The 9444-nt window shown below is 53.8% G+C and overlaps 1 protein-coding gene across 1 annotated transcript; it reads left to right on the top strand.

The window, feature by feature from the left end:
- Window positions 1–492: 492 nt before the first annotated feature.
- On the top strand, window positions 493–1944 carry SIX6 (SIX homeobox 6; the record flags this gene model as incomplete). Its single annotated transcript, XM_084522293.1, has 2 exons — window positions 493–1064; window positions 1776–1944. 2 exons carry the CDS (start codon window positions 493–495, stop codon window positions 1942–1944), a joined length of 741 nt encoding a protein of 246 aa, XP_084378419.1.
- Between the last annotated feature and the right edge of the window lie 7500 nt (window positions 1945–9444).

Raw genomic sequence — 9444 nt, 5'->3', positions numbered from 1 at the left:
GCGGGGCCGTGAGTGGCAGCCCCGCCATGGAAACCCGGAGCCAATCTCCCGAGCCCGGCAGCGAATCAGCCGCTCCCGCAGCAGCGCGGCGGCGGCGTGGAGCTTTTGCTTGTGCCTTTTCTATTTTTTTTTTTTTTTACCCTTTTCTCCTTTTTTTTTTTTTTTTTTTTCTCCCCCTCTTTCCCATCCCTCCCCCCCCCCCCCCCTCCTCTCCTCGCCCTCCCTCCTTCCCTCCCCCCTTCTTCTTTCTCCATCCTCCTCCTCCTCTCCCCAACCCACCGCCCCCCAGTCGCCGGAGCCGCCGAGCTCTCCCCATCTCCTCTCCCTTCTTTGCAGCTCCGCCGGCTCGGGAGAAAGCAGCGGAGGGGCGAGGGGAGGCCTCGCTGGGGCGGGGGGGGGCCGCCGGCCGCTTCCCCGCCGCGGGGCCGGTGCCCGGGGGGCGCCGGGGGTGCTCGGAGAGGGGAGAGGAGCGGGGAGCCCGGCGCCGCCTCCATGTTCCAGCTGCCCATCCTCAATTTCAGCCCGCAGCAGGTGGCCGGGGTATGCGAGACCCTGGAGGAGAGCGGGGACATCGAGCGCCTGGGGCGCTTCCTCTGGTCCCTGCCCGTGGCCCCCGCGGCTTGCGAGGCTCTCAACAAGAACGAGTCGGTGCTGAGAGCCCGGGCCATCGTGGCCTTCCACACGGGGAACTACCGGGAGCTCTACCACATCCTGGAGAACCACAAGTTCACCAAGGAGTCCCACGCCAAGCTGCAAGCCCTCTGGCTGGAAGCTCACTACCAGGAGGCGGAGAAGCTGCGGGGGCGACCCCTGGGGCCGGTGGACAAGTACCGGGTGAGGAAGAAGTTCCCCCTGCCCCGCACCATCTGGGACGGCGAGCAGAAGACGCATTGCTTCAAGGAGCGGACGAGGCATTTGCTGCGGGAGTGGTACCTGCAGGACCCTTACCCCAACCCCAGCAAAAAGCGGGAACTGGCTCAGGCCACGGGACTTACCCCCACGCAGGTGGGCAACTGGTTCAAAAACCGCAGGCAAAGGGACAGGGCGGCAGCCGCCAAGAACAGGTAGGTGCTGCCCGCCCCGTCGGGGCGCCCGGCCCCGAGCCCCCCGGGCTCGCTTCTCCGCCGGGGGCCCCGCCGTGATGCTGGAGCTTCTCCCGGGGAAAAGCAGCGAGCCAAGGCAGGAGCAGAGGGGGAAAAGCCTACGGGGTTGTCTGTTCTTTTTATTTCCCTTTATTTTCATTTTCGTACTATTTTTTCATTTATTTTTATTTTTTATGATGGGACCCCCCCGGCTGGGGATGCTGCCGTGACCCCAGCAGAACCTGGAGGGAGGAAAAAGGGCCCTTCGCGGCTTCAAACCCCCTTCAAAGTTTTCCCCGGCCATACCGAGCCCAATTTCACGTAGGGCTGCGTGGGGCAGAGCCGGCAATGCCCTTCCCCGGCGCTCCGGCCCCACGTCCCTGCTCTCCCCCCTCTCTTGCACTAAGCCTCGGAGCGTGCCTTGGGTCACTTTTCTCTTTCTTTTCTATTTTTTCCCTTCCCTTAAAGAGCAAAACACCTGCCCACAACGCCCGGCAGCGGCACAAGCAGCGCGGGGAGCAGATCCCCCGATATTTTGGAGCCCGGGGAGGGGTCCCACTGTCCCCGCAACCCCTGCCGGAGAGGGGACGGAGCCGTCTGACTGGGGAAACTGGGTTGAACTGGAGGTTGGGGGTGGCCTGGGGGGGAGCGGTGGCCGGGCGGTGATGCTGTGTGTGTGCCCCTTCCTTGCAGGCTACAGCAGCAGGTGCTAGCGCAGGGCTCGGGGCGCTCGCTGCAAGCGGAGGAGGAGAGCGGCGGGGAGGCGCTGGGGGCCCCCTCCAGCCCCGCCGCCAGCCTCTCCAGCAAAGCGGCCACCTCCGCCATCTCCATCACATCCAGCGACAGTGAATGTGACATCTGACGCCGACATCCACGACAAAGCCGGGGTGGGGGGGGAGAGCCGGCAGGTCGAGCTCTCCCCCCCCCCAACAACTCGGTGCCAGCCCGTGGGGGGCACGGAGCGCGGCCCCCGCAGCGGACTGCATTCAGCAAAAAAACCACACACACACACACACAAAAAAAAAAAGAAAAAACGGGATCAAAAGTCGTCGCCGCCTTTATTTCGAAGGATTCGCAGAGTTCATGCCTAAAAAAAAAAAAAAAATAGAAATACATGAGTAAATAAATCACAAAACGTAAAAAAAAAAAAAAAAATACAGAAAAAATAAGATAAAAAAAACGAATGCCAAGCTGCAAAATGTCCGAGCGCCTGCGCTTATCCCGCGGGGGTGCTTCATGGTGAAAAGACGCTGTTCTTTTGGTTGGGTTTCGCTTTACTTTAAAGGGTTTTTATATATATATATATATAATGTTTATTTACTTATTTAAGGGATTGCTATGGTAGATTTTTTCTATTATTATTATTATTAATTATTATTATTTTTTGGCTTGTTCTCTATGTGCACAGGTGACTTGTAGAGCATGTGCAGGACGAAACTGTATGAAGCAGCCTAAAACCATAATAAAATATTTGGTGAACGACCCTCGGATCTGCTTTGAAATGACGGTGTCGGTCTCCAGCCCGCCGGTTTATGCGGAGCAGATCGCGGAGGCCACGAGCATTTCAGCATCAGCTCGGCAGGAACCGAAATAGCCGGGTGCTCGCCACCGGGGGTGATGTCCGTGCAAGGCAGGGGGCTTGGGGGGTCGGGGGGAGCCGGGACGAGGCGATGGGAGCAGGGCTGGGGTTGCTGGAGGATGCGGGTGCCCAGGGAAGGGGAGGAGAATGGGGATGGAGAAGGCATCGCCGCGGTTTTTTGTATTCCAAGGGGTGAGATTTTGGGGAGAGTCGGCGGCGAATTGCCGGGGAGGGATGGAGGAAAAAATAATATATTAAAAAAAAAAAAAAAAAAAAAAAAAAAAAAAAAAGGAAAAAATAGGGGGAAAAAAGGAAAAGAAAAAAAAAAGAAAAAAAAGAAAAAAGGGGGAAAAAGGGCAAGAAGCAGCTGGGTTCAGCCCAGCCGGGGACGCCAAGGGAAAGCCAGGTTTTCTCCCCGAGCCGGCAAAAGCAAAGGGAAGCCGGGGACTTACCGGGAAGGGCCGGATGGGGGGCGAGAGACCCCAAAAAACCCAGCCCGGCTCCGGGGCAGGGCTGTCCCCTCCGTCCTCCCCCCTCGCTTTGTTTCGCAGCGATTTTCCTGGAGGAGACCAAACGGCAGCTCGGAGGAGCAGGGCTAAGCTTTTTCTCCCGGCAGAAGGCTTTTCTCTTATACAATTTGACGTTGATCTTTAAAGCTCCTGAGCTGTGCTTTTTTTGGCTGCCGGGTCCAGGCGTTGTTCTCCCCCCCCCCTCTCCCCGTCCCCAGGGAGCTGCCTCCCCTCTAAGCCGATTGATGGGTCCGGGGCTGCTGCAGCTTTCTGTGGGGCAGAGGTTTGCGAGGTGGGTTTTTTAGGGTTGTTTTCAAGGAGCTGGTGCCCCGGCTGGGTTTCGTTGCGGTGGCTGGAGAGGGCAAATCGTGGTGCGGTAAATCCCGAATTTTTGGGAGGGGGAACAGAGATGGGGCTTCCCCACCTGAAAGAGGGGTCGGAGCCCTGCTTGCAGCCCGGCACCGGCTCTGTCGGCCCGAAGAAAAAACCCTAAAAGCCACCGGTTTGTCCCCAGCACACCGCGCTGGGATGCTCGGACCTAGGCACCCAGTTTGGGGCCGGATTTTGGGAACGGGCGACACTTTCCACCGAGGAGTTTTTTGAAAAAAAAAAAAAAAAAAAGTAAAAAATACGATTTTTTTTTTCTCCCACCAGAAAAGGGAATGTGCTCAAATATTATTTCATTTCTTTCCCGGAGACGGGTGCAGCGCGTCGAGATTTCTCCACGGGCTTTGCGGGCTTAGCGTTTAGGAATTAAAGCCCCGGGAAAGACAAGTGCAGAGGCAGACAAATACACGAACGAGGGGTTTTCACCTAAAAAAAAAAAAAATAAAAAAAAAAATGGGACTGGGGCAAGGGGGGGGGGCGTATATTCGGAATTTCGACGGAGGCTTCGGGCGCTGCGAGCGCTGCCGTTTGGCATCTCCGCCGCAACCTGCGGAGGAAAAATCGGGTTTGGTTTTCCCCTCTGCCCCTTTCCCTTCCCACCCTGGAAGGGAATGCCCTTCCCCTGGCGTTTTTTCATCCGTTTTTCTTGTTTAATAAGGTCGGCCCCAGCCGTCGCCCTCCCGAGCTTTCGGCTGTTTTAAAAATCATAATAATCATCATCGGGGGCAAGGCAGGGGGAGCCTGTATTTACATTAAACAAAACGCTCGGCACAGGGGCGCTAAAAAGTCTGCCTCGACCCCTCTCTCTCCGGTTTGACAAAGAAGGAAAATATTGTATCAGAAGTGAAGTGAATGGGGAGGGCGGGGAAGAGAAACAGCTTTTCCTCTATTCAGCTGGGGAGGGGGGGGAGAGAAATGTTTGAATATTTCCGTTTCTTTTGAGAAACGGGGCAGCCCCGGGCAGGGCTGAATGGGAAAGTCTTGTAAGCGGGCTGGGAGGCTGTCAAACTGCTCAGGGTAATCACTGCTAATGAAGGGGGCTCCAGCCCTCCCTGGGACAAAGGATGCTTACGAGTGCTCGCCGGGGCTGAATAGCTAATAAGTTTGCGAGGGGGGAAGAAGGAGTGAGCTGTCCGCAAATTGATTTTGCAAGAGGAAAAAAAAAAAAAAAAAAAGAGGAAAGCAAAAGGCTCGCAGGTTGGGGCGAGCCTGGCCCCGGTGCAGCTGGGGACAGAAGGCCCACTTAGCCCGGGCGCTTTGTCCCAGCCTGGAGCTCCAGAGGAGGGCTGCTGGGCTGCTGCTGCTTGGAAGCAGGCTTGGAGGCAGAGCTGGGGGCTGCAGGAGCCTCGGGAAGGCCACACCGGCCTTGGCAGGCCGGGAGCTGTGCCCCAGCTGCTGCCTGGCCCCGGCGATGCTCCCCGCACACCCAGCTCCGTGCTCCAGTTTGCACCAGTGCCGCCGAGCACTGTCCCTCGGTGACCTGGCTGCCCCTCACCTGAGTGTGGCATTTCCTTGGGAGGGCAAAAAGTGGGGGTGTGTGGAGATCTGTGCAATGTTTGGCCCTCACCAGCACCCTGCTTGGCTGCTAGGATTTGGCCCGCTGGCCTGGGAGCTGGCTGGTGCTGGGGGTTGGAAAGGAGGCAAGGAGCTGGTGCAGCTCGTGGTGGGGGGAAGCACGAGAGCTGGTTGTGTTTTGGTCCTTTCATGCATCCAATTAAAGGCTCGTGAGGATCAGACTCCATCTCAGCTCCAGGTACCCCTGGCTGATGCGGGGGCAATACCGTGAGAGAGCACATCACATCCCCCCGGTGATGTCTGCACCCCTCCCGCAGCAATGCCTTGCGTTGGCTTTTTTATATTTTCATTCTTTATTTCTCCTCCAGAGGATCCAAACGCCTTTGCCGGAGGGGAGGATGGAGGGTGGGAGGGCACAAAGGGCACCGCGCATGGCCTGGGCCTGATCTCTCCCCGTCCTCTCCGCAAGGAGCCCCAATTCTGGGCTGACCTCGCTGTGCCTGCCCCGGAGGGGGGGTGAGACCTGGCTGGGAATTGAGGGAAGGAACAAGTCATGTCAGATCCCCTGAGGGATACAGCACTTTGCACTCTCTCGTCCTCTATTCTCAACATGAGGGTGACGGATAAAGCCCTTGGAGTTTTGTTTCCTTCTCTTTCAGGACAGGCTGCAAGGCTCCCAGCACAAGTCCAGGGAATGGCTCCCCTGCCTTCACCATTTGCTACATTCAGCCCAAGCCCTGCCAAAATGTAGAAATTCCCTGGGGAGCCCATTTTAACCCTGCTGCCTTCTGATCTGCAGCACAGACCCCTCCAGCACACACCTTCCCTGCAAGAAAAATGGTTTGGAGGGCAGTTCCCAGCTTCAAAGGTCACAAAAGCAAATAAATCCATGTTTTTTTCCCTCTGGCTTCTCCCAGAGGCCGGGCAGAGGCACAGTGACACCATGACTTGTGCTTCATGCCTTGTCCCCTCACACCCCGCAGAGGAGGGCCTGGTGCCACCCTCCTTGGGGTCAGCCCTGGGGCCTCAGCCCACCTCTCTTGGGCCGCTTCTCTCCCAGGAAGCCTCAAAATGGTGCCAGTAGCTCCCATCCTCCCATCACAGCCCCTTGGTGCACCACGGGGTGGTCTCTCTGCCCAAACACACCTTCAGCCAGCATGGACTCCCCCTTGGAAAACCTCTAGCAGGGTTTTAGCTCAGAGAAGTCACAGTAGAGACACGTCATAGACCAGGCACCACGTCTGTGTCATTAAATGTCACATCCTGGTGGTGCCGCCCGCTGGCAGGGATGGTCTGCTCCATGCTCTTCAGCCCTCTTACCCCCCCAGACAGGTGGTGGTGTTCAAAGATCAGACAGTAGATGATCTGCAGCAAGGGAGGTTGTCATAATCCAGTGGCAGGAGCAGAAAGAGAGTGTATATTTGCCCTGAGTGCCTACGTCTCATCTTCAGCAGCCTCAGAAGCTCAGCCCCTTGGAAAAGTTCACCTGGGCTAAATGCAGATTTCCAAGGGGTCCTGCAGGAGATACACGGCCTGTGATGCCCATGGTTTGGGGCTTCGTTAGGATGAGTATGGGGTTTTGTGCCAGCACCACCTTTTCTTTTGCAAGACCCGCTGGCTGCAATGGAGAACCCTACAATGGGAGAGCAGGACGTGGTTTTTCTTTTGGCTCGAAAACTTTTGCTTTCAATGACCATTAGTGGCTCCACTCAGAACAAAAACATCCCATTTCTCCTAATTTTGCCTGGTTGGGCTACCTATTGAAACCCATCTGCTTCTGCAGAGGCAATTCTTGAAATGCTTTCCGACCACAGAGCTGCAATGCCGAGGTATCAAGGCCAGAACAACAGCCCTCCTTCTGCAACATCGTACTGGAGGATAATTCCCCATTAAATGTGCAGTGAAGGCAGCCACACGTAGGGACGCACAGCCACTGTGTTTTCAGACACTTCAAAGAAACACAAGGACATGGAACTGCTCTTCTGGGAGCAAATTGCTGCGTCTGTAAGCTGAAAAACAAAAACAAAAAGAAAACAAGCTTTCTCGTAAACATCTCTATCAGGACTCCTGTACTGGAAACCGCTGTGCAGGCCAGGCAGGGTTTTTAAGTCAATTTGAAGGCTTTGTGGGTCATTCTTCAAAATTACCTTGGCTCACAATCACTTTCCCATGCGCTTTGTGCTCTCTGCTTCTCCATAAAGGCCAGCAGCTGCTGTGGGGACAGAGAGTTGTCCCCAATGCCGACGTGGAGGAGGCCGATCTCAGGTTCATGGCACGATCAGTGGGGGCGAGGCCTTCCCGGGGTAGGTGACTCCGCGCACCTAATCCCACCCGGGTGCAGTAATCCAGCCCCGTCAATCTGGCTCCGTTGCCCGAGGGACAATCCCATCCTCCTCCCTCTCAATCCCCAGCGGTAGAGAAGACCCAGGAGGCTTTAACCGAGAGCAGCTCTCTAATCAAGTTCCCTGCCTGCGAGAGCTTGCTGTCTATTGACTGCAGGGGTAGGTGAGACTCCCGAGGCCAGAGTTGAGCTTCTGTGAGTATTGTTCCCTCTCTTCCCGCGGTCTTCTTTATCCCTTGACATCCTCGAGCGTTGAAGGAGCGATGCTAACCAGTTTGATTGTTGTGCTGGAGTATTTCCCAGCAGATTTGCTTGGCGGGTCACTCGTGGGTCAGAAGTACTTCAGGGCGTCGGTGGTGGGGTGTCTCCTGCGGGGAGAGGCTCTCGAAGCAATACCAGAATCACTCTGCTACTTGTCAGCACATAGTTCATGGCTCCTTCGCCGATCTGCTCGTCTCTTTCCAACTTCTTTAAGCTGTTGTTCCCAGTAATAAATAATATTTCACTTTATTGCTATGCAACGCTAATAAAAACTCCTATTGCGATATTTTAGCTGGTCCCTGCTACTTTCTTCTGGCCTTGCTTCTGTTGGAAACTCGCTGTCTCCAGGAGCCAAAAGGTCAACAACAGGCTCCTTGCTCCCTTCCAAAAGCTCTCTGCTAAATGGAGTCATAAAAATTCACCTGAAAATCTTCCTTATGGTGGCATCCTTGGTGTGCATGGGGCTTGATGGATTTGGCTCTCCACCCTGGGCCCCTGCAGCTTCAGGTCTTGCCTTTCACCCATCCTAAGCCTTCATCACCTGTTGACTTTTAAGGGTGTCATCTCAAAACAGAGTGTTTGTAGGAGTTGGGCTTTAAACAGATGAAATATAAAAAATTAAGTTTTGTAATGCAGCCCAAGAGCAAAGCAAAGAGCTGCTCTGTCTGTGGCTTGTTTTTTTTTTTTTTTTTTGAGACAAGTATTTGTTCTATTACTTATTGATGCTGCTAATTGCCATCAGAGGGTTGGGAGGGGAGGGGGAACAGGCCGAGCTGCTGGACGTGGAGCCCTTCTGAGATAAACGAGCTCTGAGAAGTACCAAACTTGCCGTAGCGGTCTTGGAATACATTTTGCAAAGGCAGCCAGTGCTCTGCATCTCTGCGCAGAGAGAGCTGCAAGTGCTCAGCTCTTTTCATCCTACAAAATATGAACACAGTTGCTTCATTTTAAGGTCCTGAATTTGAAAATGCTGACCAAAGAACTCAGGTTTGGGGCAGGTTTGAATGGAGAGAAAAATCACTTTAGAACTGTTTTCATGTCTTCTATTTTGGAAAATCATATGTAATTCCTTTCTTTCAATGTGCTGTCAGGCCACTGCACCCAGGAACCTTTTGCTTTCCTGAATAAAAGGCAAAAACCCCTCTCGCACATCATGCACACATACACATGGAGGGAGAAGAGGGAGGAGGAGATAAGAGAGGGAGCTCTTAGTGTTCAGGCTAAAATAAATGCCCATTACAGAAATATAAAGTGCACAAAGGAGGAAAAAAAAAAAAAACACATTGCATCCACATTAGATATTTAATAGGTTATTTCTTTACATGTGCAGTATACGCCTTTTTATATAGCTGATATCTCTTGTATTGGAGTATGAGCATTAACCTCCTACAATTCACCTTGGTTTGCAAACTGTAAGAATCAATTCACCTAAGATGGATGTTCACATCTAGTTAGCTTTCTGCATTATCTCAGCTGGAGAGGTCACTAAAAATAGTTGTATAGCACTTTAAATTTTCAACAGGGAGACTTTATTATCGTTTAGATCCATCATCGTTACTTTACCTACCATGGTTCTTCCAGCTGAAATAATGCACAGAGCTGGTAGTGGCTAAGTGTTTTCAGAGTTCATGCACTGATGAGCAGGACAGCTTGGACAATATCTGAATTGCTAGCAACAGCAAACTGAGCAAGCTGTATGGACAGCGGAACACCGTTTCAGTAAATCCCCACTGCTTCAACTATTTCATCAAAAATGCCTTTTTTTTTTTT

This window comes from Aythya ferina (assembly GCF_964211825.1).
Source record: "Aythya ferina genome assembly, chromosome: 5".
NCBI lineage: Eukaryota > Metazoa > Chordata > Aves > Anseriformes > Anatidae > Aythya > Aythya ferina.
This window is presented reverse-complemented; position numbering and strand designations above follow the sequence as displayed.